The following is a 14425-nucleotide window of genomic DNA, read 5'->3' on the forward strand; positions in this document are numbered from 1 at the left end:
TACGCAGAAATAGTTCTAATTTAATTAGAACTATTTTCCTTCATACTATATGTATATGTATGTATGTATGTATAAGCTTTATTGTACATAAAGGAAACAAAAGAGACACAGTTACAGAGTCAGTAATATACAATGTAGGCGGACTTATCCCTTAATGGGATCTGTTCCAACCGTCAACCTTTGAGGAAATTAGTAGAAGCGAATTAACGATGAATGACAAATTGAAAAATGTACAACCACTAAAAGAATTAAATGCATATATACACATGGTAACAGATATATACATATACAATTACATTAATACTGAACTGTCACTCCATACATCAGAATAACAGTGCCCTCCTGACAATAGTCATACAAATATGACAGGCTTTATATAATTATATTCAATGTTTAGAAATCTTTGTCGTGTAAGAATTCTTTTATAGAGTAGTGGAGTGTAGATGAGTCCCAGAACAGCGCAAACAAAACAAAATAGGAAGTAAAAAAGCAGACCCTGGCTATAATCGGCTAGTTTCATATAAGGTTATTCGTCGCCAGGATTTATTTAAATCACCGTTATATATTAAAATTAACGAAAACCTCTTTATTTAAAACTACTTACGGAAGTTTCTGAACCTTCTAACCTGGCTTTACCACTGCCATTCTATCATGTCTCATGTCATTATAATGTCATTGTTAACTATCAATGAAATAAAAAAATGTTGAGTATTTATATATAAAATGAATCGCTGAATCAAAAACGTCTTAGTTTAAAATAATGTGTTTTCTTAAAACAAATAATTTTAACCCCATTAAAAATGGGGCTATATCATATTGCAAATTATTTGTTTATTATTTATTTATCTCAAGCAGTTGTTGAATGTCTTGCATTCGAGCTTAGGGACAGAAATTTTAGAAGATCACAATATCCTGTGTTACATGGTATTCAGCGTGCAACCAACCCATATAATCACAAAGAAATCACCTATCACTGGCGAAGACCAAAAACTCTTCCTGATGTAAAAACGTCCACTGACCATTTTAAAAGATCACACTATGCTAAGACGGTTTCCCGTCACAAGCATGTATCGAGTACACCGAGTCAAATAGAATTCGATTATTTAGCCGAAGATTCAAGCCAAGTCAAGAATACTAGTTTAAAAAGATTTAACAGAGTAGACACTCATAACAGGAGAGCTTCATGGCGTGGCTACAAGACTAAGCCACCTTCCACTTTGCGCTCTTCTTCTGCTTCATATCGTATTGTCGATCCATACAATGAACAGGAATTGTTACCCATTTCAAAAACCCAAAAAATTATTCAAGATTCTTCTTTATTCTCATATGACCAAGCATTTATCGATTTTAAAATTAAAAAACCGGATAAAATGGTTAATGATATCGGATTAAATGGTGTAATTAAAAATAAAACCTATTTAAACGGAACGCTTCCAACTGTAAAAGTATCTATAAAAGATTCCCAAGCACAAAAAACTACTGTAAATTTACCGGTACAATCAACGACATCTGCAACAACCACTGCCTTCACAACTCTTGGTGACCGAATCAAATTCTTTGAATTGTATGATACTAACACCTTACGGCCTACGAAGAAAGAATTGAAATTAAATGATGACAGTGATTATCATAGTTCGAAAATTCCAGAGATTGTGTCGATAACTGAGAACGTAACAGATAAAATAATCAACGAAGAAAGTAACATTCCTAGTAAATTTTGGCGTCTTGATAATATGAATAAAGCAAACTTAGAGAGGTATAAGTATTTCAGAAAGAGGTCTTTTAAATCGGATGGTCATGGAAATATTTTAAGCCCAATCCCAAAAAATTATACTTCGGAATCACGTGCTACTTCAAAAAAATACAGCCAAACACTTAACGTTGTATTTTCTAAAACAGAACCTTTAACGAAAACTTTCGTAGCTCAATGGTCCAGCTATCCTTTTGCGTCGGTTTACGTATATGAACCAAAACAGGTAAAATATTCACATTAAATTACTCTTATGTAATAGGTAATTATAGCAGTACCATGAAAAATATGTTTGCAATATTTAACTGTAGAAGACTAATTGAGAATCGCTTTAGAACACATTTTTTTTTTGTTTCATGATGTAGGAGAATTACCAGTAGTTTAAGCACGTAATGGTAAACGTCAAACGATTACCGCCACCCGTGGGAACCTGCAAACACCAGACGCATAGAAGTACGTCGCATCCTGCCAGCAAGATGGGTTTAGACATTTTCTAGAATGTCTATTTCCTATCATGAAACAATCATCGTTAAAAACTGATCCTTGAACGATCTTTAGAGATATCTTTTTTTTTTCAGACACATTGCGATGCATCAGGCATAAGTCCGCACTGGCTTCTAGCTGCCGGGTCTTGTCTATCACGACACAACTTGGAATACTCAATCGACGACAGATCGGCGTATGTGACATACTGCGGAGTACACTGGCGTTCGCCTGAGCGCATCGCATACGTCAAAAGAATACTGTTGCACCCGAATTTCAATCTAAGGGATAAAGTTAGACGACTCCTTTTTAACGTAGGTAATGTAATTTACGTGTATAAACCGTTTGTTAACTTTTGTCTCGCCCAATTAAAAAAAACCTTATGTGGTGCCTTGTCATGTGCCTACGTCGATTCTTGGAATCCCAAAGAAGAAGGCCATTTTTAGTAATGTCAGTGAGAGCACTTGATAAGCAGGTTGAATAATGTATTAAACTTCAATTTGAATAGTTAACAATAGATGAATGGTTAAAAATTAGCATCTCAACGTAATCACAGCAATAGGTAGGTGGAATCATCAATCTCCAAACCTTTGTAATTATAATTAACTTCTGGACCTATGATTTTTTTTTCCTTATTGACTGATAGACGATAAAATACCAGGCACTTACTAATAGTGCGATAGGGACGGCCAGATGTTTTATCATTTATCGCGCGACCATAATTGCCTGCCAGGATTCACTTTAAATTGTTCAGCCAAAATAGTTAGTTTAGTTTAGTTAGTTCCTTGGAATTGTATTTGCATACTCTTGCTCGCACTTAATAAATCAACTTTTCTAACAAATTAAACAAGCGTAAATTTTGTTCTATCACTTCTACCATGCCAGCGAGTCCTAACTATGTCTATTTTTAATCCAATGACTGTGTCACCAGTTTTTTCTCAATCAATTTATTGATGTTGATTCTTCTTGAGATTACAGTGACCAGCGAACTTCGAAGGTTCGCTGAAAAACATAGTTCGTAGAAGAGAGGGTTATGCTCAGCACTTGGTGATAAAAACATAGTTATACGCATTTCAGTCCCATTTGCAATTTTAAAGATAAAAAACATGTACGGATTTAGCACAGATTTTGTGGTGTTTTCAGGGTTGATCCAAGTTGTAAGTTCAATGTCGACATCTTGCCCTGGCTGGACACCAGTCGCGATGATGTCACATCAGTTCTTCGCAAGCTCGGCGGGTTCTATGGCTCAGGCAGTAGGCTGGGGCTTGGACAGGTGTTTCCGTGTTTTTTTTTAAATCCATACTAATATTATACCTCTAAATGGGAAAGTGTGTTTGTCTGTTCGTTTGTCCGTCTTTCATGGCAAAACGGAGCGACGCATTGGTGTGATTTTGTATGAGGAGATATTTGAAGGGATGGAGAGTGACATAGGCTACTTTTTGTCTCTTTCTAAGTTTTCTAACGCGAGCGAAGCCGTGTGCAAAAGCTAGTATTATTATAAAAGGGCTTATTCTTGGCCACAGACTAGCCTAAGCTTAGCTTTCTTTTATTTTCATCAAATTCAACACGTCGCTGGGTCATTAATAAAAGGGGTTCCCTTTATCTTGCAGAATATCGATTGTCCGAAATACATTTGGCATAGCAGCTTTCGCAGAAACATTTTTACCCGAATGATACTTTTGCATAATTGTACAAATAGCATAACTGTCACATCGCATATTATTTATTTGGCAGAATTCTGGATAGCAGAATTATGTGTAGTATACATTACATTTCACCGAATTAGTAATAGCATACTGCTAATATCGTCGACTTTAATTTTGCAGCATTTTATGTCGCATAATACTCATGTTGCTGACTGTAATGTTGCCAGAAATGTTCATTAGGTTAGAACCCCATCCAGACAAAATACTCACACGACACAGAAATCGTATATGTCACAGAGTCGGTTTAGGTGCGACGTCGTGTTGACAGTGTTAGTAAATATAGATTAGGTTAGAATCCATCCAGAAAAGTACCCACGACACAGAAATTTATAATGTAAAAAAGCGAGGAGGATAAATAAAACCAGAAAACCTGATAATGACATTATTCTGCATTATTCTGCTCTTCAACATTATGCCAATGTATTATTCTGCCTACGACAATTGTGCGAAATGACAGAATGCCAAGTCAATAGGATGCGACACAATTCTCGACAAAACACTTAATCGATTATACGACTATATACAATTTACCATTATGCCATTGTATTACTCTGCTTTAAATAATTCTGCAAAATGACAGTATTCTAAGAAATTAATGCAAAAAGTCATTCTGCGAAAAGAGGATTCTGCCAAGCGTTGCTATGCGAAGGTAAAATATGACAAAAAAAATTATGCAAGATAATGGTAATCCACTTCCCATACAGGAAAATTTAACGAACGCTTTGGTGGTGACAGACGGTTTGATGTAACCCGACCTCTAGTATATCGCATTTTGTAAAGATTTTGTTCCGTAACATAAAAGTTACCTTCCAGTTAGTACCCGAAGTAGTTAGTTACCCGAAGGCGCAAGTCAAAACAAATATAATTAGTAAGTAAAACAAATAATAACTGTTCTAGTCGAGTTCAGATATTATAACCTAACCACAAAATTAAAATTTTGAAAAACCCCCGACATAGTGACCGATTTTCATGAAACATGGCTAAGAACACTCCCGACTTACTCAGCTTTCAAACAAAAAAAACTAAATTGAAATCGGCTCATCCGTTCGGGAGCTACGATGCCACACACACACACCCACCCACACACACACGCACGCACGCACGCACCCACGCACGGACGGACGGACGCACGCACGCACGCACGCACGCACGCACTCACGCACGCACGCACGCACGCACGCACGCACGCACGTACGCACGCACGCACGGACGGACGGACGGACGGACGGACGGACGGACGGACGGACGGACGGACGGACGGACGGACGGACGGACGGACGGACGGACGGACGGACGGACGGACGGACGGACGGACGGACGGACGGACGGACGGACGGACGGACGGACAGACAGAGTCCTGACAGACAGACAGACAGACACGTCAAACTTATAACACCCCGTCGTTTTTGCGTCGGGGGTTAAAAATACATTTTGGTAATAGACGTTAAACTTTCGTGGGACATATTTAAAAAATATTTAACTTTATTTAATTTTAGTTGTACTCACGGCATGTTTCGGGCCATAGAGTTAAGACATACAACATACACCCTCCTTAACCTTTCGTATTCCGGAACGTGGATCCACGTTTGTAGATATTGAATTCTAATTAATTTTAAATTAAAGTTCAATACGATCCACGTTCCGGCACACGAGAGGTTAAAATAAACAAAAATCAATAAAAACAGGGTGTATGGGTAGACTTGTACAATTACACACAATTTGTATAAGATGAAATTAAAAGAAAATTAACGTTTTTATTCTTATAATTCAGATACGGGTCCCAATATGCGACTGAGGAGATACCACACTGTCCACTAACGGTATACGAAGCCTTAGTATATCACGACACATGCCCGGGAAGTACCACATTCAGGTAACTATATCGTATCAGAGCTTTAACCTCACGAATTTCAACCCAAACTAAATAAAATAGGCTACTTGCCTCCTAGTCAAATCAGCTTCTTTTTAAGAACTGTCAAAACGAAGTTGAACGACTTGATAATATGGAATTTATATGAAATAGAATTGACTGACGTCACGGTCAACTCAGTTACTTTATATATTTCTACCTGACTTATTAAATAGAAATTGGATTTAAAAATAAGTTCTGTCCATGTTTTTCGTATAATTATCTGATGCTTTATTTCGTGAATGATATAAAATATTTTATTTTAACTACAGTCAAGTTCCCTATAGGTGGGCCATTTTTTCAAAGTTGTCCACCCCACTTTCTGTGTAATATGAATATTTTTACGCGATTTATACTCAGAATCGCGAGGTCTCTCCAGATCCTGATAGGAGAAAAAAAAATATCCCAAGATTTTCATAGATTTTCAAACCTTCCACTCCGTTACCGCCATACAAAATGTATGAAAAAATGGTAACGGAATGGAAAAAAACCTTGAGACACTTTTCTTCCTATTATGATCGAAAGAGCTCGCGATTCTGAGTGGAAACCACATAAAAATTTCCATGCATGTGTTTGATATGCAGTACAACGAAACAACAAGGCGACAGTGGCGCCGAAAATGTGTACTGTCTTCTCCTGCCGGTGTATTCTGGGGAAGAGAATGACTCCGTGCACGGAGGAATGTTGCTAGTGGGCGGGAAGATGATCGCTCTTTACTTGCAGGTATGTATGTTTATTGCTGCTACTAGCACAATAATTAATTTAATATAGAGATGCACCGAATATTCGGTTACTATTCGGTATTGCCTATTCGGCCCTTATTTTAATATTCGGCCGGATACCGGATGTGCTATTGTTGATTAATGATTTTGGAGTAAAAAAATTAAATGTAAGAAAAAACAGTTACGGTTATAATACTTATAATCATAGCCGTTTATTATTAAAAAAAATAAACATTCAAACAAAAACGGACTCCGCGCGAAATTCACTACGAAACAAAACAATTCAAAACTACTTTTGCACGACGCGCCCGCTCCCTGCTTAAATTGTTGGTATTAAATAGGTAAACCCTTATTCATTTTTAAATACTGTCCGAATATTCGGCGGTTGGATACCAAAAAATTCAGCCCCCATAGTTAGGCCGAATATTTTTTTCCATTATCCGGTATCCGGCGTGAAACAACTATTCGTTGCATCTCTAATTTGATATAGTTTATCGTGTCGGTGCGTCCTATAAGGGTTCCTCGTTGCACCTACTACGAAACAAGTCAAAACCTGCACGCGCCCGCTCCCTGCTTAAATTGTTGGTATTAAATAGCTTCTGCCCGACGAAATGAAGGTGACAGTCGCCGATAATGTCTTTTGCACCTATGTCTGCAGGGTTAGCACAAGATGCCGCGAGATAGACTACCCGTCCTTGTGCCATTAATACAGTTAGAAGAAGACGTGTCATCTATCTCGCGGCGACATACTCTCGCGGCAATCATGTGCTAGGCCTACTGTTCCTGCCGGGGTACTCTGGAGAAGTAAACGCCTTCGTTCACGGTGAACTCATCGGCGGGAAGATGATCGCTACGCTCTTTACTTGCAGGTATGTATGACGCTAGACTGTTGAAGAGAGTCAGAACTAGTATGAGGTATGAGGCATTCATGCATGCCTGTTTATCCTCACGACCTGGAGCCTACATGATCTCGCACTGTGCGGTTTAAGAGTAATTACTACTATCTTCGTGCGCTCCGCTTTGGAGTGAGCTCTGTCTAGGTTTTCCCGAAGTTTTACAGTATGGAGATGTCAAAAAAGCAGTGTCCTGGCAGGTAAGCACGGTCGCGTGATAAACTATATAACGTAAGGCCATCCCTATCGCACTTACTAATAGTGCGACTATGCTATCGGTTCTGATTTCTAAAGGGTCAGCAACGCCCAATTAATACTTCTGGAGTTGAAAGCGTCCATAAGCTACGGTGACAGGTTTACCACCAGGGCACACCAGGGGGACTGCAGTAGTAGATAGTTACAGGTTTTTTTTAATAGACCGTAGTTAAAACTCCATTTATCTCTTACTGGCGCTGGCAAGGATAACTGGTATTAAGTAGGTATTGTCACATTTGTCACTGGTTGTACTGAAAGCTATACGTAGGTACTTATTTTATTCAATGTTGAAGTAGAAATAATAAAAAGGAATGGAATACCGAAAGCGTCTTCTATTCAAACTTTCTAATCCAACTGTACACACAAGAAACGTAAAATTTGAAACAGCGTGCGTAGCCGAATGCACAAACGCTTACGAAATGCTCACGAAACGAAATGCTCGTAGATATCTATCTCTATTGCTCTTGCGTATTGGCGCCATATATATGCGTATTGCGTATTGACAGACTACCTTTCGCGGAGTTTCGTTTTCGTTTCGCGTCGTAGAAATGCATATTCGGCTACCAGGCCCCGTAGCCGAATGGCATTTCTCCGACGCCAAACGAAAGCGATACGCCGCTGGCTCTGTCGCGCGAATACGCAAGCGCGATAGAGATAGATATCTACTAGCGCTTCGTTTCATGAGCGTTTCGTGAGCGATTGTGCCATTCGGCTAGCCACCCTGGATAGAAAAAAAATTAATTGACTATTTATTATTTTCAATGTATGTTTTCAATTCATAATTTTCACTCTCGTTGGCCACTAATGGAATTATTTGATAAATTCAGATTGGCTTCATAAGCCAAGCTTTTGAACTATTCCATTGCTAACTGTAATAACATACCACCCCAGTTAATCGGTGGTCCGGTATAATAGTACTTTGATGTTAATCGAAAATCCAGTTGGCCCGCCCAGTCAAAGCATTCGGTAGCTTGCAATTATCTTAGTCAGCAATTATGCTTAAATGAATTCCGTTCCGTGCTCCGCCGGCGCCTTGACTATTATTCGCTTAAATTGGCTGACACAACACTGTCTTCTGACTGTAGGAAGGGTTATTGGTAAAAAAAAAATCTATTTTAGTTGTAACAAAGATTGGAATACTGGTGTTAGTCTACTATTTCCCATTACGAATTGAACGGAATAAACGTAAACAAACTGTTTTCACTGTCAAAGTAACACGTGCAGATCAAGTCAGGGGTTCTTAAAGTAAGGGCCGACAGAAAAACAAATAACTTTTAACCAGTTATTAACGTTCTCTTTAATAACATACCTACTTAAAATCGTGAATCGATCGAACACGATGACTGTTATATTATGTTGTGATCCCATAACATGCAAGTCAAAATAAAAATCGGTCCAAAATGGACGAAGTTCGGTCATGTCAGATACATACAGAGCAAATAATTAAATTTATAACCACCTTATTATGCACCATTGTATTTGAAGACGGTTTGACGGTTTTAATTAGCCATTCAAATTCAGTACCACCTAGTCTCGAAAGTTGCTGAAAAATAATGCTTAGCGGCCCGCTGCTTGGTCGTTCAGGTACATTTCCACAGGTACATTTCCACAGTGATACCAATTTCAATAAATGTACCAAAACGTTATGTGTTGAAATTTATTTTCGTTTAAACAGAATCATTATTTGTGTAATGGAATATGTAAAGATTTTTAACACTTTCGAAACCGGGCTCTACGCGGCGCTTGTAAAATATCGGCATTTTTAATACCCGACAGTCGGGTTCTTGAATGTTAATAAACTTGTAAACTTTTTTTATAGCAATGGCATTTTTACAATATTGTTTACAATAAGTCTAGCTAATTCAAAATAGGAATATAAGTCTAATACGAATTTAATTTATTTTTATGGCGCGTTTCCTAATTTCATATTGCCATGTGTATTCCCTAGGCCTGAATCTTTAAGCATAATCTTTTGCGGTAGGAAAAATACTAACAGCGTATTGAATTAACAACGAAACAACATTGATGCCCCATATCAAACATTACACATTGTATTATATTTTATGAGTTTTGATAGATGACAACCACAATCAGTATCAATTTTGACCACCGCAAGCACTGCGATCGCTTTGCTTACCCCCTCCATGCACTTCGCACGAAGCCAATATGTACAATACTTAAACAATAGGTAGTTATTGTGGTGACAAAACTCCCAAGACAAATTGTGTATTTTTTTGACGACCGGTCTGGCGCAGTCGGTAGTGACCCTGCCTGCTACGCGGCGGTCCCGGGTTCGAATCCCGGTAAGGGCATTTATTTGTGTGATGACTGTGATGAGCACAGATATTTTTCCTGAGTCATGGATGTTTTCTATGTATATTTGTATATTATATACCTCTATATCGTTATCTGAGTACCCACAACACAAGCCTTCTTGAGCTTACCGTGGGCCTCAGTCAATCTGTGGAAGAATGTCATATAATATTTATTATTTATATTTATTTATTTATACATACTTACTGAACATTATTATTACGGGCTATATAATAAATTAATATTTTTTTCGCCACCGATGCTGGAACCACCAACACCTCAAGTTCTGTCCACCAAGTCATCATGATCCACCATGAATTAATTTCAATCATTGTCTATTCAAAGATCTGTACACCTAGTGACTTTTTCCATAACATCTAAAAAATATTATAAACACGAAAAAAACGATTTCCATGTATTTTGCATGAAGGAACCCTAAAAACCAGAGCTGGTATGGGGAATGAATTGGGTATTATTTAGTGACGTTATAAAAATACCCAATTTGATTCAAAAGTCCAAAGTAATTCAGAAGGGATTCCAAGACCGAAAACTTGGATTTGATATTACCATTTTCATCAATAGCAAAGAAAAAAGAACAGAATCATCTCATTTAATGTAAGGCAAAATGTACGAATTCCATAGGCCATTATCAAAGTTGTAATACAATATGGCGCCACTCAGTGTTATTATTGTACGATTTTCCGTTTACGCTTGCATAGACTACGATAAACATAACAGTTAATAGAAAAACTTTGATACAGAAATCACGCAAACCTCATGTTTGAAAGCATGTTATTTAGTTATTTACGTGATTTCTGTATTAAACAAAGTTTTAATATTTATTAAGTGAAAACAAATATTGGAAACTAGATAAATTCGGACACGTCAGACACGTGTAATGACAAGACACGACACGAGTGACTCAATGAACCGCAACAGCTTTTTGTTTGTGGAAAGCGAATGCGAATGAGTAGGTATGTCGATTAAAACCCCTTACCTCAGTAGCAAAATTTATAGTCGTATTTTTGTCCTCTTTATATGTAAATACTTAAATATTAAACATTCTTTTATTTTTATAGTGTTTGGTTTTTAACCCCCGACGCAAAAAGGACGGGGTGTTATAAGTTTGACGTGTCTGTCTGTCTGTCTGTCTGTTTGTCTGTCTGTCTGTCTGTGTGTGTGTCTGTCTGTGGCATCGTAGCTCCCGAACGGAGTAACGTTTAGTTAGTAGTAAAAAAAAATAAGATTTAGTTTTTTTTTGTCTGAAAGCTGAGTTAGTCGGGAGTGTTCTTAGCATGCTGTTTCATGAAAATCGGTCTACTAAAGGGTGTTTTTTTTTGAGGTGTAGAACTTTGAAATGGAATAAAACAAAGATGATATTTTTCAACTGACATGAAATTAACTTTATTCGATAGACAATTTTCTGGCATTATAATTTGAATATAACTTCTGGCATATGACCGCCACGGCTGGCTCGGACGTAGTCTAATCTGGAGGTCCAGTTTTCGATTACTTTTACCGACATTTGTAGCCGTATATCGGCAAGAACGCGGCAAATGTTGTCCTTCAAGTGGTCAACGCGGTTTCGGGTTTATCGTCGTAGACTAGAGACTTCACATATCCCCACAGAATATAGTCGAGTGGCGTTAAATCGCACGATCTTGGAGGCTAATTCACGGGGCCGAAGCGCCCGAAACGTGAAATTATGCGATCACCAAATGTTTCCTTCAATAAGTTAACTGTGGCACGAGCTGTGTGGCATGTTGCCCCGTCTTGTTGGAACCACAGTTCCTGCACATCATGATCGTTCAATGGTTGAACGAAAAAATCAGTAATCATGGCCCTATAGCGGTCACCATTGACCGTAACGTTCTGGCCAGCATCGTTTTTAAAGAAGTACGGACCAATTATTTCACCAGGCCATAAAGCACACCAAACGGTCAGTTTTTCTGGATGTAACGGTGTCTCAACATAGGCTTGAGGATTATCATCACACGAAATGTGGCAGTTTTGTTTTTTGACGAATCCATTGAAGCAAAAGTGAGCTTCATCGCTAAACAAAATTCGCTTATGAAAATCGACGAAGTCTTTGGAACAGATCCATGATTTTCAAAATAAATTTTCACAATCTGGAAGCGTTGTCAAAGCGCCTATTTATTCAATCTTGAAATGCCAAACCAAACTAAACACAAATCACTTTACAGTTTACAAAATTACCGCCAATTAAAAAAGTGTTGCCAAATTAAAGTTCTATACCTCTAAAAAAAACACCCTGTATTTCGCGGTAGGGAGTTTGACAATTTTTTTTTATTACACTTGTAAACCTCGTCGCTTTCTATCCAAGATGTAAAGTGTAATGGTAGGTTATTGAAAAGGAAAATCTAATTGAGGAAGTATGTAACACCATCCGAATCGCCCGTGCGAATCGGCAACATTCATAAACGGGAAAAACTCTGATGGGGAAAAATGCGAATGAAAATAATGATACGAGGAACTAACGTTTCTATTACACAGTAGCTCTTATAACGCTTTAGTGTTTCTATCGCTCTTATACACGACTAATTAGCTTAAACTATTGGCATTTGGCATATTGGCTACGCAGCTAGTGCGTTGGAGGATATTCACCTGTCATTTAATCGCCACTGTTACCTTTTTCGATCAACTGGCAGGCTGATATCATCCAGGTATAGTGTGCGTAGGCGAACGCACAAATGATCACGATGGTATCTGTTTCGTAGCAGAGCTATCTATCTCTATCGCTCTTGCGTATTGGCGCGACAGAGCTATACTGCATTTCTGTCGGTTTGATCTATTGTTTTAAATGTCAAGGTAATTTTTTCAACGATCGAAAATGACAGGCTGAGAGCATTATGTACGGGGGCTACAATCATAATATTGACTGTATTGGGTACTTTCTAGTGTATCAGTTACACTTTTTTTTTTAATACTACGTCGGTGGCAAACAAGCGTACGGCCCGCCTGATCGAAAGCGGTCACCGTAACCTATGGACGCCTGCAACTCAAAGAGTATCACATGCGCGTTGCCACCCCATTAGAAACTTGTACATTCCCTTTTGCTGTGTTAAATACACAGTAAAAAGGAGTGCACAAGTTCCAAGGAGGGTTCGGGTTGCCGACGACTCAAAGGACAATAGACGGAATAAGTCAGTTCCGTAAGTCCTCCCGTCATCAGCACACCGCACCCTCGTTGAGCTCTGGCAGCCTTACTCACCGGTAGGAACACAACACTATGAGTAGGGTATAGTGCTATTTGGCTGCGGTCTTCTGTAAGGCGGAGGTACTACCCCAGTTGGGCTCTGCTCTAGATTCGAGCGAGATGATATCCGCTGTGCTGTGCCCTACCACACAAAGCGGAATCTACCCCCTACAATTCGCTATGCCCTACCCCCTACAATTCGACTATGTTTGTGAATCGTTTCCAGGAAGAGCGTCGTTCCTGGGGCAGTCAGTCGGCGCAGTACACGGGTGTGTGGCGGCTCCTCCCATGGATAACAGATGTGGCGCATGAACATGAAGACGTGGAAATCCCTATAGACATATAGACAGTGATAACTTTTGTTATGAACTTAATAGAAATAACATAAAATGCAGTCTCTCATGTTTATTACATTTTCGTACCGAAAAATATTCAGTCACAGTTTTTGCTTGTTCTGTCCACTAGCTATGTGAAAAACACTTCTTCTATAACATTGAAATGCTTCCTATATTACTATCACACTTTCCTTGGGGCTACAATAATAGTTGCGTTTTGTCGACAGCACGTTCGCTTATAGTTTGGCTATAGAAGACTTAAACATATTTAATAACATGTAACAATATGATAATATTTATCTAATAAACTAACCAAGTTGTCGTATCTCGTATACAATAGCGAAAATTCGTCGAATGTAGCATAATTCTTTGCAGTAATACAAACAAACAGTACGTAATGGTACGGCTAGTATCATAATTTGTCCGGAGTCAATTGTATAGAGGCCGTTCCGCGCAATAGTCAGCATCAAATATACTGTGACAGCCAGCCAAATATATCGGAACATATCTACATTTTTATGGTAACAAAAGTATTTAACGACAAATTTGATGCTGACTGTACAATAGTCACAATATTTAATTCCCTACACATTTCTTTGATATATCGTTGCGACATATCAAAGCAACATCGTGCTTTAGCTAGCTGTTATGGTGTTAGATTGATATACGATATTAAACCAGAATCCAGGAAATCGGAAATTGAATTCCTTGACTGTACACATTTATAACTTTGTCTGTACTTAAAAGAACCGTTATTTTTATATGATAATTTACAAGAAAAAGAAGATTTCTTATTCGGAAACGGAATTTGCTTTGCTATTACATTGTTGACGCTCAATTGT

General features: G+C 38.3%; 1 protein-coding gene across 1 annotated transcript; it reads left to right on the forward strand.

Annotated features, from left to right (window-relative positions):
- Positions 1–1733: 1733 nt before the first annotated feature.
- Positions 1734–13594, forward strand: LOC125226520 (kallikrein-15-like). Its single transcript, XM_048130506.1, has 6 exons — positions 1734–1976; positions 2329–2551; positions 3377–3506; positions 5711–5812; positions 6433–6571; positions 13475–13594. Exons 1-6 carry the CDS (start codon positions 1734–1736, stop codon positions 13592–13594), a joined length of 957 nt encoding a protein of 318 aa, XP_047986463.1.
- The last annotated feature ends 831 nt before the right edge of the window (positions 13595–14425 follow it).

The sequence above is a fragment of the Leguminivora glycinivorella genome, chromosome 5 (genome assembly GCF_023078275.1).
Source record: "Leguminivora glycinivorella isolate SPB_JAAS2020 chromosome 5, LegGlyc_1.1, whole genome shotgun sequence".
Lineage (NCBI taxonomy): Eukaryota > Metazoa > Arthropoda > Insecta > Lepidoptera > Tortricidae > Leguminivora > Leguminivora glycinivorella.

What these genes read in the sequence shown, in the direction of transcription:
- LOC125226520 (XM_048130506.1), top strand. Translation starts at nt 1,734, where the DNA reads ATGAATAAAGCAAACTTAGAGAGGTATAAGTATTTCAGAAAGAGGTCT. An exon ending in CCGGGAAGTACCACATTCAG is followed by an intron (nt 5,813 to 6,432) that starts GTAACTATATCG and finishes TTTGATATGCAG; the next exon opens with TACAACGAAACAACAAGGCG. An exon ending in TGATCGCTCTTTACTTGCAG is followed by an intron (nt 6,572 to 13,474) that starts GTATGTATGTTT and finishes AATCGTTTCCAG; the next exon opens with GAAGAGCGTCGTTCCTGGGG.